General features: G+C 37.9%; 4 protein-coding genes across 9 annotated transcripts; 1 reads left to right on the forward strand and 3 right to left on the reverse strand.

The window, feature by feature from the left end:
• Positions 1–36: 36 nt before the first annotated feature.
• LOC104767305 (heavy metal-associated isoprenylated plant protein 8) lies at positions 37–1,435 on the reverse strand. The gene is made up of 5 exons (XM_087503101.1): positions 1,427–1,435; positions 1,098–1,347; positions 732–910; positions 497–590; positions 37–402 (listed from the first exon to the last, which is right to left on the reverse strand). Exons 1-5 carry the CDS (start codon positions 1,433–1,435, stop codon positions 116–118), a joined length of 819 nt encoding a protein of 272 aa, XP_087359227.1. The 3' UTR covers positions 37–115.
• A 495-nt stretch (positions 1,436–1,930) lies between these two features.
• On the reverse strand, positions 1,931–3,165 carry LOC104763922 (protein EXORDIUM-like 6). The gene is made up of 2 exons (XM_019240771.2): positions 2,628–3,165; positions 1,931–2,524 (listed from the first exon to the last, which is right to left on the reverse strand). The coding sequence occupies exons 1-2, from the start codon at positions 3,148–3,150 to the stop codon at positions 2,061–2,063; spliced, it is 987 nt and encodes a 328-aa protein (XP_019096316.2). The 5' UTR covers positions 3,151–3,165; the 3' UTR covers positions 1,931–2,060.
• Positions 2,626–5,335, reverse strand: LOC104763921 (histone acetyltransferase MCC1). Of its 3 annotated transcripts, none has more exons than XM_010487327.3 (5): positions 4,862–5,335; positions 4,624–4,768; positions 4,078–4,180; positions 3,761–3,989; positions 2,626–3,656 (listed from the first exon to the last, which is right to left on the reverse strand). In XM_010487327.3, the coding sequence occupies exons 1-5, from the start codon at positions 5,005–5,007 to the stop codon at positions 3,476–3,478; spliced, it is 804 nt and encodes a 267-aa protein (XP_010485629.1). In that variant the 5' UTR covers positions 5,008–5,335; the 3' UTR covers positions 2,626–3,475. The 3 variants fall into 3 exon arrangements, 2 of the variants coding, with proteins under 2 accessions (XP_010485629.1, XP_087357940.1); XR_015590997.1 differs by having other exon boundaries at positions 3,360–3,656; positions 4,078–4,202; positions 4,862–5,278; XM_087501814.1 differs by lacking the exon at positions 4,862–5,335 and having other exon boundaries at positions 4,078–4,202; positions 4,624–4,749.
• A 2,578-nt stretch (positions 5,336–7,913) lies between these two features.
• LOC104763923 (heat stress transcription factor A-1e) lies at positions 7,914–10,762 on the forward strand. 4 transcript variants are annotated; one of them, XM_087500417.1, is made up of 4 exons: positions 7,938–8,358; positions 8,978–9,113; positions 9,348–10,551; positions 10,636–10,762. In XM_087500417.1, exon 3 carries the CDS (start codon positions 9,570–9,572, stop codon positions 10,512–10,514), a length of 945 nt encoding a protein of 314 aa, XP_087356543.1. In that variant the 5' UTR covers positions 7,938–8,358; positions 8,978–9,113; positions 9,348–9,569; the 3' UTR covers positions 10,515–10,551; positions 10,636–10,762. The 4 variants fall into 4 exon arrangements, with proteins under 4 accessions (XP_010485631.1, XP_010485633.1, XP_087356543.1 ...); XM_087500418.1 differs by having other exon boundaries at positions 7,958–8,358; positions 8,730–9,113; XM_010487331.3 differs by lacking the exon at positions 8,978–9,113 and having other exon boundaries at positions 7,923–8,358.
• The last annotated feature ends 7,021 nt before the right edge of the window (positions 10,763–17,783 follow it).

Below are 17,783 nucleotides of genomic sequence, written 5' to 3' on the forward strand. Positions count from 1 at the left end.
CGAATCGTATATGATTTGAGTTGTGGAGACACAGAGTTTTTTAATCATTCAAAATTGAAATATATAGGAATGTGTAGCAATTAATAATAACTCAACGGGTCAATTAATAATAAAATCACATGATCGAACACGAGTGCACATTTTCGTCGCTAAAAAGCTGAGAGGGGTAAGCATGTTGGGATGAATACTGAGGAGGGTAGCTAAAGATTTTGTTTCCATCACTGTCTTCGTTCTTTTTCGTGTTCTTGTTACTGTTATCTTTGCTTTTCTCTGTGGTTTGACTTGCAAGCTCTGCATGTTTCCCAAGTTTTTTCTTGATTTTCTCTACAAGTTTTTGAGGATCCATGACTCCTCGTACCACTACCGTTGACTTTGCCCGGTCTGGTTCCACCGTTTGAATACCTTTTCAATTTGTCAAAATAACAAACGAACAAAAAATGTTAGACCACTCAATGAAACATAATATGTCTGTATATATGCGTATCATATATATTACCTTTTATCTTCTCAATGCCTCTTTTAATTTCATGAACACATCCTTCACAATGCATGTTCATTTTCAAAATTACAGTTTTGATCTGCGGAGGAGTCTGAAACCAAACATACAAAATATGGTTTATAATGATATTAGTTAATTAGTACATCTTATTTTTTCTATGATGTATCATTTATCATCTAATAAATGTGTGTATAATTAAGAGTATTTCGTACAAAATAAATAGAAAACTTACTTCTTTCTTTTGTTGTGGCTCCTTCTTCTGATCTTGTTTGGGGTTAGGTTTTGGGGAAATCAACTCAGCATTTTTACTAAATTTATTTTGCACTCTTCGTAATATCTTCATCGGATCATCAAATTTCCCAGACACAACCACTTTATTGTTGCCAATCTCTGTCTTAATTTGCTCAACCCCTAAAGACAAGATGATCAGCACTTATAGTCATTACATAACACCCATACTAGATCATCCTTAAGTTAAATTATAATTTCATTCAAACCGACATATAATAGTGATAAATGCGACCTAAACTGAAATTTAACATTGATTCTTTTGATTGAGACGATATGATTCCAATAGAGAGGGCAACCATATAATTACCATCATAGCCCCTCAAGCAATGAGAAACTTGTGATGCACATCCTTCACAGTGCATGTAAACCTTCAGAACAATTTCTTTGCATTGAGTCTTTTTATCAGACTTATCGACTGATGAATCTCCATTTTTCTGATTCTTCTTCTCAGACGAATCTCCATTTTTCTGATTCTTCTTCTCAGACTTGTCGACTGAATCTCCATTTTTCTGATTCTTCTTCTCAGACTTGTTGTCTGATTCTCCATTTTGCTTGTTCTTTTGTATAAAACAAAATAAAGTTCACATAAGTTACTTGTAACAAATACCAAAATCACGAAAGACAAAATGCACATACCTTTCCCATATCAATGTTTACTCTCCTTGTACAACGATCGAGTGCAATGAACAAATGATCAACAATGAGACTCTACTATATATATATATATATAACAAAGCTAGAGAAACTTTACTATTAATTATATTTTTAGTAACATACAAAAAATTATAAATTTCTCTATTTGGATGATCCTGTTTACTTACAATGAGTAATAATTGTAATCACCAATATGATCTAATTGATTATAGGATGACAAAGAGACTACTAATTTTGTAACGACCACTATTAGCTTCAATTAGGACTTTTGTAACCTCTCTTATTCAGTGTCAAAAATCAAATAAGTATACTATTGATTATTTGGATATTCTAAAATCATGAATGGTTACAAATCTTCGAGCTTTATTTTCTTACTTAGCTTGTTAGCGTTTTTAGTTGTCGTCAGATACTGTATTTATCTACTACTTCATGGATTTTTTTTTTCTTTTTTCTCATGAAGTTAATAGTTATATTTACAGGAGGATGGATCGGTCCAACTTTAGTTTGTCTATTGAATATTACAACAATAGATAGTATCCTTATAAACTCAAGGTTTCAATTTTGTCATAAATTAAGGGTAAAAACTGCGTAACAACATGTAATAATAACAAAGAGGTTACATAGGAGTCCAGCAAGATTGGGTCTTAGGGTCATAAACAGAAGGAATCAAGAATTTCAAGTGATTGATTCCGTGAGAATTAAAGGCTCCACCAGTAACCGGATCAACCCGAATTCTACCGGTAAAACCAGGAAAAGCTCCGGATCCAAAAGCCCGAGTGCACTCGGTCGCAGGGTCCTCGATATACATCGAAGAAGAGCCATGGTTTCTCTTTCCGTCATCGTTGAACGGTGTCGTATCAGATTTGAATAAGAACTTCGTTATAGCTGGATTGCTGGCAAAATCGGCTAAACCTGTGGCTAGCTGAATAACCAATGCGTCAGCTCCGACATCGCCACTTGGCGGTTGATAGATCATACCACGTGGACCCTTGTCAGCCGTGTGGAAAGGCCAAGCACACACTCCGGGACATTCCACCTCCGGGTTGCTTACCATTATGTACGGTTGTGGTTCTTTTTTACCTGCATGCGTGGGATTTACGTAATAACGTCAAATTACTCTGATTGTTTTCAGATCGTATTTTGTTGATAAATCAATTAGAATAAGAAGAAGAGAAGATCAAACCTTCGATTTTGGCAAGGGCATTTTGTTGGCAAGTTCTGTTACAAAACCCTATGCCATGAGCCCGAACGTGTGACGAAAGAAATACCACGGGTATCACTTTGGACATATTACCAGTAGCCGTCTCAACAAGTTTCTCACCATTACCGATTGTTAATTCATTTCCATATTTCATCTTCTCATCCACATAAGTCCGGACAATCTTTACCTTAATCCTCGGAGTTACGGTTTTGTTATTCTTCTTCTGTCGGTAAATCTCCTTCACCTCAAACCTCTCTTGGTAACTCTCCACCACTTTCCACCATGATGATACCTTCGGGTCAAGACCTTCCTTGGCGTCGAAGTTAAGCGATTCTACGAAATCGTGAACCCGCTCCTTTTGAACCGGCGTGAATTGGCCGTACCATAGTAAAGAGAGATCTAGGGTTGCGTTTGGGATTTGCAAAGGTGACTCACTTGAAAGGCAGAGAGGCGCCAAGAGGAGGAAAATGATGACGGATAATGAGGAGGAAGAAGAAGACGCCATTGCCACCGCGTGCAAATAAATCTTTTTCTGTTCTTTTGGCCTTTGATGGGGATTTTTAGGCAATCTTTTGAGGCAAGTAACTAAATTTAATGTTTAAGCTATTTTTGGCACCAAAAGCTGGCTTTATTTTGGTTTTGGATAAAAGCCAATGAAGCAAAAGAGCTATTTTCAACAAATCTAACTATTTTAAGAAGGGTGGTGAAAAACTCTTAAGAACATCAACACTTTTTTTAACAAAGGCGACAACAACAGTAACTATTTACATTTTTATTACAGAGAGCAGAATGAGAAATCAAAATGAATCGATTTTTTTTTATAGTTTAAATCAGATTAATTCGTACCCGGATGATGATGATCCGAGATTTGATTTGGTTTGTGTGGGTAAGACGCAATCCGTGTCTTTGCAAATCAGCCATTTCAAACCTTTGTCCTCCTTGTTCGCCAGCTTAGATGCCACTGACTTGATTCCACTCTTCATATAATTGACAACAAACATCGCCACCTCTCTGCAAATTGCAGTAGAATGTCTTTAACCATAATCTACTAATCATAAAAAAGGAATGAAAGAGAATCAAAAGACATGTTTTGTCTGTGTATAAATCTTCCTTACAAGGGTGAGCAAGGAGTTTGAGAATCGTTGATAAAGTAGACAAACAAGAAGGCGTCAAAATGCTGTTGTTTGATTAGATAGAATCCGGGTAATCTCCGCACACATCTGAACATCAATCTTTGGTACAAATGGATCGCAGGATTGTTGTGTGCAATCACATGAAGGTAAACTCCTCGACACAAGGATAAACCAGAAGCATACTTAATCACCTCACTAATAAGTGACATTGCTGAGAAAACAAAAGTTGCAGAAACGTCAGAATTTATACACCAAGCCAATATACAGAACAAGGTTCAGAATTGCTATATGACTCATACCGATTCCTCGGTTTCTGTATGTTTCTACAACTCCAAGTGTCAAGATGTAGGTCAAAGTCTCCTCTCCTTTCGAGGAATCGTAATAATGTATCAAATCATCTATCTGTGCAAGACACAGAAACCATCTGCCATATAAGAAATTTTAAAAACAGAACTTGACTTGTTTGCATTACCGTCCGTAGTAGTAGAGAGCGCCTGAAAGCCATGGTTCAATCATTGACTCAAATTCTAAAAATACTAGAAGCTGCTCCAGTTCTAAAGATTGTCTACAACTGAATCACTTTGCAAAGAGACGCAATTTAGTGAACAAGATAACAAACCCACCTAAAAACCTTATGAACTTATTCAATAATATTCAAAATCATTACAAGATCAGTGCTTGTAATCTCAAAATTTCTGCACAACAATCCAAAAGCTTACAGAACAAAGAGAACTCATTTCTTTTACCAGAATTATAAACCAAGCTTAAAAAAAAAAAACTAATATCAAAGATTCAAAATCTAAACTTTAAAACAGACAAAATTAACATAAGAATGGGAAACTGACCTCGCTATCTTTGGCAAGAACGAACTTAGCAGTAACAAAACCGATGAGTTCATCAGAGTGATCATCAGGGCGGCTCCGATCAACAGCAGCCCATGAGACAATATCAACTCCGTTCACAACACTGCGGAAAAACTCAGACTTATACCTGAGAGAAGATAAATAAAAGATCAATACTTTTCACAAAGACATCAAACAAATTAGGAAAATCGAAGCTCAAATATACGAAATTGATGCATACTTGATAGGGAAGATGTCGCGATGAATTTGCTCCAAGCGATATAGATCATTAGGGTTTATAGGTCTGTAGTAAATACTTGGGCAAAGAGAGATTCCTGGATCCTCCATTGATGGATCCTCAATGAATCTTCGAGGAAATTGCGACATTACTGTTTAAAGATGCTAATAAGAAGAAGAAACCTGAAAATTTCCATAATTTCCCCAAGTTGAAGTGCCAGATCACTGGATCCGACCCGTTGAACTAAATTGGATCCGGAACCAATCTGTTTTTTTTTTTTAATTTGATTGGCTAATCTTCGCCGAAGGAATCAATCAAGAATCGAGTTTCGAGCGAATGGGAAAAATAAGAAAGGTCCCTTGCTTTTGCCTCGACTAAAATCTCATATACCCCTATTCATCAAAACTATTCATCAAATTTGGTCCCTCTGTCTCTTGGGGCTCTCTCTCGTTTCAAGTGAAGCATCTTGGGGCTCACGTGCTTTACGACGATCGATCACGTGCCTCTTATAAAACGAGCAGTACTATTCTATTATGTGTTGTATACTAGATTAAATTTTGTACTTTCGATTTTATGAAAAAATCTTAAAATAATTCCCTCCCAGTAGAAAAAAAAAAAAAAAAAAAAAAGACCAAATTCGGAACCCCTGACGAAAATTGATGTTCTCTGATCGGTGGAGATGGGTATTTTTTTTTTTTGTTGTAAATTTTGATTGGGTTGATTATTCGGCTTCTGCTGTTGGTGTAATTGGGCTCTGATCACTTTGTACTCTTTCAAAATCAATGAACTAGTTTTACCATACTAAATCACACTGTATTTAATTTGTGTAATGATCTGAATTTCCAATAATTTTAATCAACCAAAAATAATGATTGTTGGTGATCTGAAAATTTAATTTTATATATGCTATCAGAGTTAGTTTCTTCTTCTCTATATTTCTCGAGTCAAATGTTGCAATTTGTAAGTCTGAATTTTTTTTTTTGCTAAGTTTTAATGATCGTTAGCTAGCTCCACTTGATTTTTTTTATTTATTAATCTAATTAAGAATGCGTTAACATGCATATTTTACTACAATCGGGAGTGTAAGGATATGGATAAATTAATTAGGGACTACAATAGTAATTTATACATAGTTTAACCCTAGACTCCCTAGTGTACATGCATGTCTATATATATAATGTATATCATTTAATCTTAATGAATCATTCAGCTCATAGCAATCTGCATAGAATTCATAAAAGAAATCACATAAAGCATTCAGTAAACAATGCTAGAAGAAAATGATTGCAAAGATGAAGAACAAAGCAGTGAAGGTTACTAACAGCTTTTAAATCATTTCTTTTATTTAGTAAATTCTTATTTTGTTTTCTTGATCCTCGTTTTTACAACTCCTTCTAACTCTCTTTCGTACCATCGCTTAAGACGAAATACGTGGTTCGCATAATCGATGCATTTGGTCCGCAAGTAGGAGTCCAAGCTGCCTTCTACCGTGTATGGATTTGACCGGAGCATCTGGATACTATGTCGTCGGAGAAGACAACATGGGTCTTGTCCGTGACTAGTAATCCCAAATTCGATCACACGTTTACTTTCCACCACCAATCTCCTATCTCGACGTTCATGCTTTCCCTTGAGGTGCTGCCGGCGTCCTCAGGATCAGTGTCGTGCTTAAGTTCATATAGGCGCGAAAAAAATGGTTTTGTTTTTTAAAAAATTTTATAAATAATATATATATAGATGGTTATCCATAAGATATGTAGATGATATGTATTTTAATTATTTATATATTTATATTATTTTTGTGACTATGATAAAATCATCTATATAAATAGAAATTATTTGATTGTTTGATACATTGAGTATAGTTTAAATTAAATTCTATATAAATATAAATTGTAGGTGTGATTGTTTATATATGATAGCAAATTAGTCATTTTTTGGTTCTTTGAAATGTTGAATAGATATTAACAAAAAAATAAGCAAAACATATACAAAATATAAACAAAACATAAGTAAAATATTTTTATAATGCATTAGATGTTTGAAAGAAAAAAAATGAAAAACCATATGAAAGTTGAAAATTTGCAACTATACTAACAAAATGCTAACGTACAAAATGCTAACGTGACAACAGAAAATAAATGATATGATAGTTGAGAGTCTATTTTATGTGTTATTACCTATTAGTATTTTGTTAGTTAATTAAAATATCTTTCGACTCGACCCGTTGAACTAAATCGGATCCGGAACCAATCTGGGATTGAATTTGATTGGCTAGTCGTCGCCGAAGGAATCAATCAAGAATCGAGTTTCGAGCGAATGGGAAAAAATAAAGGTCCCTTTACCTTGCTTTGCCTTCTCCTCTGTCTCTTGGGTCTTTTTCTCGTTTCAAGTGAAGCATCTTGGGGCTCACGTGCTTTACCACGATCAAACCACGTGCCTCTTATATAAAAGGAGTAGTAGTACTATATTATGTGTTTGTATACTAGATTAAATTTTGTACTTTCGAATCATATGATTTATTCGTTACCAACATAACTTTATGATAAAATCTTAAAATATTCCCTCCCACTAAAAAAGAAAAAGACAAAGATTCAACATTAAAAACAAAAAACTCCATTAAAAAGAATAAATTGTATTGGTCTTCCACGGTGGCAATCAGAAGAGAGACTCAACGTTTTCATTAGAGCAGAAACGTGAAACGCAGAGGTTAACGCAAACGCGAATAATAAAAAATCAATACAGTAAACGTATATTCTGGTCCAATGATAAAACGCGAGTCCAGTGCCACGTATGAAAAAAAGAGAGCTGAGGACCAGATACGTTACTAGAGAAAAAGACCAGGTACGTACTTTTTTTATATTAAAAAAAAAAGGACAGAACACGTAAGTCCGGCCCACGTGGTATTTCTTATCTTTAACACACAAAAAAACTAAATTAATTTAATAATCGGACAGTGGAGAGGAAATCAGATGAACGGTGAAGATTAAGCCACGTTAGAGCACTCTGAGCAATTCCACCGCTTTCTGGAATTAAAAAATTCAACTGTATAAATAAAAGGAGCAGAGATGGTGAAGCTATTTGCAGAGTTAAAATAAGTATAGAGAGAGCTTCTTCTTCTCTTCTCTTCTCTTCGTCGCTAAGAGAAGATCTTCCAATTAATATCTCTGTTGGTTTTTTGCGTAGAACCGAGTAGTGAATCTCGAACTCGATCTCCTCGTTGTGAAGTTGAGGGTAATCAATCGAATCAATTACGAAAATTTTGAATGGGATCGATTTGCGAATCTGTACCGACGGCGGTGACGGGGGGATCTATTCCGCCTTTTCTGAGTAAAACCTACGATATGGTTGACGATCCACTGACGGATGACGTGGTGTCTTGGAGCAGCGGGAACAACAGCTTCGTTGTTTGGAACGTGCCTGAGTTCGCCAAACAGTTTCTTCCCAAGTATTTCAAGCACAACAATTTCTCCAGCTTCGTCAGACAGCTCAATACTTATGTGAGTTAGCAGCATCCATCGATTTCGATTCTTTTTTTTTCCTAGTTCGATTTGGGGGAATCTTAATTTTCCTCTCTTGTTTTGGTTCAATCAAGTTGCTGATTCTGTCTATGAACGAGTGAATAGGATTTTAAGTGTTATTAGTTACTGATAATTATAACTTACGAATGGTTTTGGGAGAAGTCAACTCCTACTAGTAGTGTTTGGAATGATCCTGCTGATTGATGTTCCTATATACTTGTTGAACTATGCACGTCTATTAGGTTGTGTTAGTTGCACTTACTGTGTCTCGTCGTTGAAGAATTGGATCTATGTCTCTTTGTGCCTTCTCACAAACTCGTGCAACATGATTTTACATATTTGTTTTGCAGATTACTTTTCAGTAGTTTTGTGTGCATGTATACCTCGTGGACTGCAGGAATATATGTTTTTGGTTTTCTAAGTTTCTAAAGCTGCATCTGCATCTGTTAGGCTGGAATGAACTTTCTCATCCCATTTTACAAAATGATTTTTCTTGGGTCAAACAAAAGCAAGAAAAGAATACTCTGTTCCATGGCTTTGTTTTCGTCCTGTTGTTCTCTGCTTTTCCTACTTACCAAAAGGTTCACCAACTTTGCAGGCTTGTTTGGATATGTCCTCATATGTATCTGAAGATTGGTTGACTCTGCAGTTCCATTTCTGGCCAGTAGCTCTAAGTCACAAAACAAAATTTCTATCAGTAGTCCCACTTTAGTCGTTTGTATTTGTTCGTCCAGGTACATGCCCATACACTAAGAACTATTAGTTTTCTTGCACCATAGTACTTGGGTGCTGCAGTTAGGACACACAATGAAGAGATTTTATCTTATTATAATATCTCTAGAATTAGTTTTCTTTTGAAGTATTCAATGGTCTTTATGTTTTTCTCTGTACAACTCTTCTATGCTGGCTTCCTATCTTCTTCTGGTTGATGACTGTTCTGTTCCATTCTTAATGCATCATGTTTTCAGGGCTTCAGAAAAGTTGATCCAGATCGTTGGGAATTTGCAAATGAGGGCTTTTTAAGAGGCCAAAAACAAATACTTAAGAGTATTGTCCGGCGTAAACCTGCCCAAGTGCAGCCCCAACAACAACCTCAAGTTCAGCACTCATCTGTTGGTGCATGCGTTGAAGTGGGCAAGTTTGGACTTGAAGAAGAAGTGGACAGACTCCAACGGGATAAGAACGTCCTTATGCAGGAACTTGTAAGATTAAGGCAGCAACAACAAGTTACCGAACATCATCTGCAAAACGTGGGGCAGAAAGTTCATGTGATGGAGCAGAAGCAGCAACAGATGATGTCCTTTCTAGCAAAGGCTGTTCAAAGTCCTGGTTTCTTAAACCAGTTCTCCCAGCAGAGTAATGAGGCAAACCAACACATTTCTGAAAGCAACAAAAAGAGGAGGCTACCTGTTGAGGACCAGAAGAATTCAGGCTGTCATGGGGTTAATGGTCTTCTTAGCCGCCAGATTGTGAGATATCAGTCATCCATGAACGACGCAGCAAACACTATGCTCCAACAGATACAGCAGATGAGTAATTCACCTAGCCATGAATCTCTCTCGAGCAACCATGGCAGCTTTCTTTTGGGCGATGTTCCAAGTTCAAACATTTCAGACAATGGGAGCTCCTCAAATGGATCATCTGGAGTTACATTGGCTGATGTTTCATCCAATCCTGCTGCAAGCTTATATCCTGCAATGAAGTATCACGACCCTTGTGAAACAAATCAAGTCCTGGAGACAACTTTGCCTTATTCTCAAGGTGATCTCTTAGCTCCAACGCAAGGAGCAGCAGCTTCAGGTAGTTCAAATTTGGATTTTGTTGGATGTGAGATAGATAATGGAGAGTGTTTGGATCCAATAATGGCTGTTTTGGATGGCCCAATCGAACTAGAAGCTGGTGTTATAAATGAGTTACTTCCTGAAGTCCAAGATTCTTTTTGGGGACAGTTCCTTGGTGAGACCCCAGTGATTGGTGACACAGATGAGCTGATCTCAGGATCAGTGGACAATGAACTGATAATGGAGCACCTAGAATTACAATCAAGCCTGAGTAACGGGTGGAGCAAGAACCAACAGATGAACCATCTTACTGAACAGATGGGACTTCTCACATCAGATGCTCTCAGAAAATGAGAGAAATCACCATGAATTCACAATCTTTCCTCAAGAGGTTATTAGTCTTTCTTTATTGACGAGTTATAAACCACACAGTTTCCAGAATCTTTGTTCAAAACCCGTCTTCTTGTTCTCGCAGATGGGTTATGATTTTGTGTGAGTCGCAATAACAAAAAGAATATGACGGTATGTGTATGTATCAAAATTGGTGTAACTCTGATTCTTGTTAATGTGTAATAAAATAAGAGAAATATTGCCTTCTGATTTTTTTGCATTGCACTTGGGAAAAAAATCTCTGCTTGTTACACTTAATGGATAAGGAGATGCTCCAAAGTGAGATATGCTTCTGTTCTTGTGTATGTCTTTATGAAGATTGAGAATAACGATGCCTCTGATAGAGATCCTTGTTTGTAAACAATCAAACCCTTAGATACCCAAAACATGATATGCGTGAAAATATATAGCTTCAGCAATGACTATATTAGTTCTGTCGTAAGCAATGTCTTTATGAGTATACTTTGTGACTCTGTCTCTGCATTGTTCTGTCTTTGAGAATCCTAATCTCCCTAAAAACCATTACTGGTACACACATATGTAATTTAGAATCAAGCAGTTTCTTCTCAGAACCACACAAGAGATGCGTCTTAACAGAAAAAAAAATAGAAACTTGTTTACCCGAACCGTCTTAACAGTTAGTTTGGTCTGATGTTGTATTTAGGATACTACTGATGTAACTGATCATGGGTTTTTATCATCACTTTTTTTTTGTTTTGCTCATGAGATGTCTAAATGACTAAATTGTCTGGTTGTGTTCTATTTAGTTCTTTTCAACTTGCTCGCCTGTCTGGTTCAATATAATTAACTAAGTAAGTAGTAACAGGAACTTCTGGGATCTTGACATATCTTGATACTATAAGATAAACCGTTGCGAAGTTCAAGTTGTGAACAATGAAAGTATTCTGAACATATCGATTCTGCGAGAAAAACAGAACAAATTGTTGGAATAAGTTTGAAGGCCAAGCAAATCTAAAATAGAAGTTATGCAAAACTAAATTAGAAGTTATTCAATTCTAGAGAAAAGGAAATTTGTCTTTCCTAATGAGTTTAGGATTGTGTTGAGAGTTTTTCCTATATAAGGAGTTGTTGAGTTGTGGCAACCCTTAGAGAGAATTGAGAAAGAGATCTTTAGGTTTTTGAGTTATTTTTTACCTAAATCATTAAATCATTAAGAGAGAGAATTTATTGAAGTTGAGGTTTTGCAATATTTTCTTTCTAAAAGCTAGATTTGGTATCAGAGCGTTGCGATTTCCTTGGGAGCAATGGAGGAAGGAGCACTGGTCCCAGCAAAACCAAAGGATGGAGGAGGATCCACTTCTATCCTCTGTCCGATGCTAAACACCACCAACTACACCGTGTGGGCATTAAGAATGAAAGCAGCTTTACGATGTCATGAAGTTTGGGAGGCTATTGAGCCTGAAACAGAGGAAGTAGATTGCAAGAAGAACAACACGGCTATAGCCTTTCTATTTCAGTCAATACCAGAAGCGCTTGTTCTGCAAATAGGAGACTTGGACTCGACAAAGAAAGTGTGGGATTCCATAAAATCGAGACATGTGGGAGCTGAACGAGTCAAAGAGGCTCGGCTGCAGACACTTATGGCTGATTTTGAGAAATTGAAGATGAAGGATACGGAGAGAATAGATGAATTTGGAGGAAAGATTGCAGAGATTGCATCAAAGTCAGCTTCTCTCGGAGTAGTTATAGAGGAATCAAAGATGGTTAAGAAGTTCCTTAATTGTCTTCCTCCAAAGTTCATACATATAGTCGCCTCGCTAGAACAGGTATTAAACCTTAATACCACTACTTTTGAAGACATTATAGGAAGGCTTAAGACATATGAAGAGAGGATCATTGCTGCAAAGAATGTGCAAGATGACCAAACCAAACTCATGTATGCGAATTCGGAGATTCAAAACATACGTAAATACACAAACAGAGGTCGTGGTGGTCGTTTTAACAGAGGAAGAGGAAGAGGACGACATAATACGGTAAGAGACGCTTCACGTATTACTTGTTTTCGATGTGACAAGTTAGGCCACTTCGCTTTTGATTGTCATGACCGTCTCTTAAAGCTACAAGAGGCTCAAGAATCAGCAACTAATAACACTCAAGATGCCGATGAACTCATGATGCATGAGATTGTTTTTCTCAATGAAAAACGTTGCATACCAAGCCAGTTTGAGACACACACAGGGGAAGAGAACATATGGTACTTTGACAATGGTGCAAACAACCACATGACAGGAGACAAGAGGTATTTTGAAAAAATCGATGAATCAGTTACAGGGAAAGTGAGATTTGGAGATGACTCTCGCGTTGATATAAAAGGGAAAGGGTCAATCTCACTTATTGACATGAATGGTGAACCTAGAATCATGACAGATGTGTATTACATCCCAGATTTAAAGAGCAATATCATCAGCTTGGGACAGGCAACAGACGCAGGTTGTGATATAAGATTAAAGGGAAGATATCTTACAATGAGAGATGCAAACGGGAAATTACTTGCAACAACACCAAGATAAAAAAATAGATTATACAAAGTGTGTATGAACTTTCATGACAATGCGTGTCTGAACTTGTCATCCATTAGTGAGTCAAACCGTTGGCATGCACGTCTTGGGCACATAAATTTGGAAACCATCAAATCTATGAAGCAGAGAGAGCTAGTTCAAGGATTACCACATGTCACGTTTGAGAGAGAAATTTGCGGCTCCTGTATCTTTGGGAAACAAACAAGAAGAACCTTTCCGCAAGCCACTTCATACAGAGCCTCTAAAATCTTAGAACTAGTACATGGGGATTTATGTGGTCCAATAACTCCAAGTACAGCTTCTGGGAATCGATTTATCTTTGTTCTCATTGATGATCACTCACGCTATATGTGGACAGCTTTACTAAAGGAGAAGAGTTCTGCATTTGAGAAATTCAAAAATTTCAAGAATCTTGTTGAGAAGGAAACAGGAGCTCAGATTAAGACCTTTAGAACAGATAGAGGAGGTGAATTTACTTCACATGAGTTCAATGAGTACTGTAAAAATGCCGGAATTCAGAGACATATTACTGCACCATACTCACCACAACAAAACGTCATAGTAGAACGAAGAAACAGAACTATGATGGAGATGACAAGGAGCATTTTGAAGCACATGAGAGTACCAAGCTATCTCTGGGGAGAAGCAGTGAGACATTCAACGTATCTGTTGAATAGAATAGCTACAAGGGCTCTTACGGACAAGACTCCATACGAAGTCTTCAAGAAGCAGAAACCACAGATTGATCATTTACGGATTTTTGGCTGCATCAGCTATGCAAAAGTTGATTCGCAACTTCTAAAGAAACTAGATGATCGATCTAGGATGTTGGTGCACTTGGGAACAGAGCCCGGCTCAAAGGCATACAAATTACTCGATCCACAAACAAGACGAATTGTTGTAAGTCGGGATGTGATATTTGATGAGTCAAAAGGATGGAATTGGAGAAAAAATCAATCTGAGCGAGATGGAGACGGAAGCTTTACTATTACAATTGGTGAATTTGGAAATCATGGAATCATGACTGGAGAAGAAACCAATAGTAATGATGTAGAACAGACAGAAACAGAGAACAATGATAATGGAGATGATGATGAGGAAGCAGAGAACCACAGAGTTCTACCGGAAGTTGCAGAGTAAGAACTAGGAGATGAAATTGCATAAAACAATCCGCCAATGCTGAGAAAAAGTCAGAGACAAACCAACAAGCCAAAATATCTTGATGACTACGTTCTACTTGCTGAAGAAGAAGGAGAAACACTTCTTTTGTGTCTGAATAATGAACCAAGAAATTTTATGGAGGCAAAAGGATCGAAAGAATGGCTTAATGCATGTGAAGACGAGATCACTTCAATTGAGAAACATCAGACGTGGGATCTTGTTGATCTTCCTATTGGAACAACACCTATTGGACTCAAATGGATTTTCAAGTTGAAGAGAAACTCTGACGGAAGCATTAATAAACATAAAGCTCGCCTTGTTGCTAAGGGATATGTGCAACAATATGGAATCGATTTTGAGGAAGTATTTGCTCTGGTGGCACGAATTGAAACCATAAGGTTACTTGTAAACCTCGAAGCAGCAAATGGTTGGGAGATTCACCACTTGGATGTGAAAACGGCATTCCTCCACGGAGAGCTTCAAGAGACTGTCTACGTTTCACAACATGATGGATTCGAGAAGCAGGGGAGCGAAGAAAAGGTTTACAGACTCAACAAGGCGTTGTATGGATTGAGACAAGCTCCAAGGGCTTGGAACAATAAGCTGAATCAAATTCTTGAAGAGCTTCAGTTCAAAAAATGTTCAAAAGAGTCAACGGTCTATCGAAAAACAGAGAACGAACACTACCTTGTCATTGCGGTTTATGTGGATGATCTCTTTGTCACAGGAACAGATAAGTCTATCATTTACAAATTTAAGAGGGAGATGGCTACTAAATTTGAAATGAGTGACCTCGGGAAGTTAACTTATTATCTTGGGATAGAAGTGACTCAATATGAAGGTAGAATTGTGCTAAGTCAGAGGAGGTATGCTCAAAAAATCCTAGAAGAAACATGAATGCTAGACTGCAACCCGGTTCATATACCAATGGAAGTCGGGCTTCAATTGTCAAAAGCTGAAAACGAGAAAGAGATTGATGCTACAGACTTTAGGAAGAAGGTAGGCTGTCTACGATATTTGATTCATATGAGGCCTGACTTGTCATATTGTGTAGGTGTCTTGAGCAGGTATATGCATAGTCCTAGAGAGTCACACGGAGCTGCAATGAGACAATGTCTGAGATATTTAAAAGGGACAACATCGCTTGGACTGGTTTTTGAGAAACAAGTAAAGGTTCCAAGACTCATCAGGTATAGTGATAGCAGTTTGAGTATTGATCCTGATGACGGAAGGAGCACAACTGGCCACATTTTCTACTTAGGAGATGGACCTATCTCTTGGTGTTCACAGAAGCAAGACGTAGTGGCTCTATCCTCGTGTGAAGCAGAGTTTATGGCCGGAACCGAAGCAACTAAACAAGCCATCTGGTTGCGAGATATACTCAGTGAGATTACTCGAACTGAAGCCAAGAAAGCCATTATTCGTATTGACAACAAGTCTGCGATTTCTCTTACAAAGAATCCTGTTTTCCATGGGAGAAGCAAGCACATACAAAGACGTTTCCATTTTATCAGAGAGTGTGTCGAGAATGAAGAGATTGAAGTCGAACATGTTCCTGGTGTAGAACAGAAGGCCAACATTCTTACAAAGCCATTGGAGAAGATGAGGTTCAAGGAAATGAGAGAGCTCATGGGAGTGCAAGACTTGGTGAAGAAGAGCTTCAAGCTTAAGGAGGAGAATGTTGGAATAAGCTTGAAGCCCAAGCAAATCTAAAATAGAAGTTATGCAAAACTAAATTAGAAGTTATTCAATTCTAGAGAAAATGAAATTTGTCTTTCCTAATGAGTTTAGGATTGTGTTGAGAGTTTTTTTCTATATAAGGAGTTGTTGAGTTGTGGCAACCCTTAGAGAATTGAGAGAGAGATCTTTAGGTTTTTGAGTTATTTTTTACCTAAATCAATAAGAGAGAGAACTTATTGAAGTTGAGGTTTTGCAATACTTTCTTTCTAAAAGCTAGACAGATTAGCAAAACAGTGTGTTGGGTTTAATCATAACATATAAAAACGTGGGGCTCCTCAACCGAAGTAGCCAATAAACGAAGCAATCAATCTCGTGTTTAAGCAAACCCTAAATTGGAGGGGAGACAGAGGAGGAAGGGTGAGGATAACACAATCAACAATAATGTCGATGCTTTTGGTGAAGAGAAGAATGTCGAAAGTAGCCGGTGTCGGAGAATCGCGGGTTAGGGTTCTTTGATCGAGCCCCCTCCCTCCCTCTCTTTTCTGTGTGTTTTTTTTTGTGTACTGATGAATTTGTGATTTGTCGATGTCAGATACGAAGAGGAGTTCGCTTGTTGATGACGGAAACGACGTCATCATCTTTGTCACCATCTCCATATATGCTACTCCCACTTGATGGTATCAGAGACTCTCCCGCCCGTCCCCGCGCTAGCAAAGGAGACAAAATAGCCAATATCAACTTGTACGACCCAATGAATCAGAAACGAGTGACGATGGCAGACCAGAGGATCCCTGAAAGCATCTACCTTTCACGCAACATCGGATCTTCTCGTGGCTGGATGATCAGAATGAACAACGATGATCTAACCGTACATCTCACCAACATGTTCAACCCCTCAGCTCCCAGATCCACTCACAAAGTCATATCCCTCCCGATGCTTCTTACTCCTTACATCTATGCTCCTGACATTTCAAAATTCATGGCGACTGCTCAGGTTTGTAACGTCTCTCTCTCCTCTTCCCCTGACAACCTTGACGAAGAAATGTATCGTGGCCGTCAAGTTCTGGGGGAGCAGTGTCTCCTGCTTTAGAATCGGTGACTCTCAATGGCTCCACGCGCTGTCTCTTTCCAGCCGATCCAAGGGCTCATTCGTTGTCTACTCCAATAAAGATTCCACCTTTTATCTCCTATAGTTCATCATTCACTTTGATAGGTTGCGAGGTTATTCCTAATCATAAAACTTTGAGATAATCATATTACGAAACAAATTTCTTAGACAATGAGTGGACAGGCGCCGAAGATTCAGAAAAAGGTGATGGAGGTGGAGATGTCGAACATAGGAGTGAAGGTAAAACCGTCGCATACTTTCACATACATGGTCAAGATCATCGGCGCGGGCTTTGGATATTGGCGACGGACAAGACCTCTACCGCGTTTGGGTTTGGCCTGATCATGGGGAGCTCACGCCGCAAGTGACAGCGTGGGTCGGAACAGAGGTTGGCCATCCTGGCGTTCCTATTACATTTGAGTAGACACTCACGTTTAAGCACCAATCTCCTCTCTCAAAGTTCATTCTTCATCTTGAGAGTGTAAAATCAGAGGAACTTGCCGGTTTGGGGTCTACCGAAATGGTTGAATCCGTTGGCACTGGTTCGAGTTATTATTATTAGTTGTACTCCATTGGCATGAACCTCTTTTTAAGAAACAGAGCAGGTTCCATGCACAACTCTTGATCTTAACAATGTAATAAGTCAATAACGACATCAAAGTAGATGTGTTGTGTCAATGTGTCATGTATGAGTCATATGAGTAATATGACCGCGTGATTATTTTCCTTAACTTTTTAACGTTT

This window comes from Camelina sativa, chromosome 19, assembly GCF_030686135.1.
Source record: "Camelina sativa cultivar CO46 ecotype springtype chromosome 19, ASM3068613v1".
Classification (NCBI taxonomy): Eukaryota; Viridiplantae; Streptophyta; class Magnoliopsida; order Brassicales; family Brassicaceae; genus Camelina; species Camelina sativa.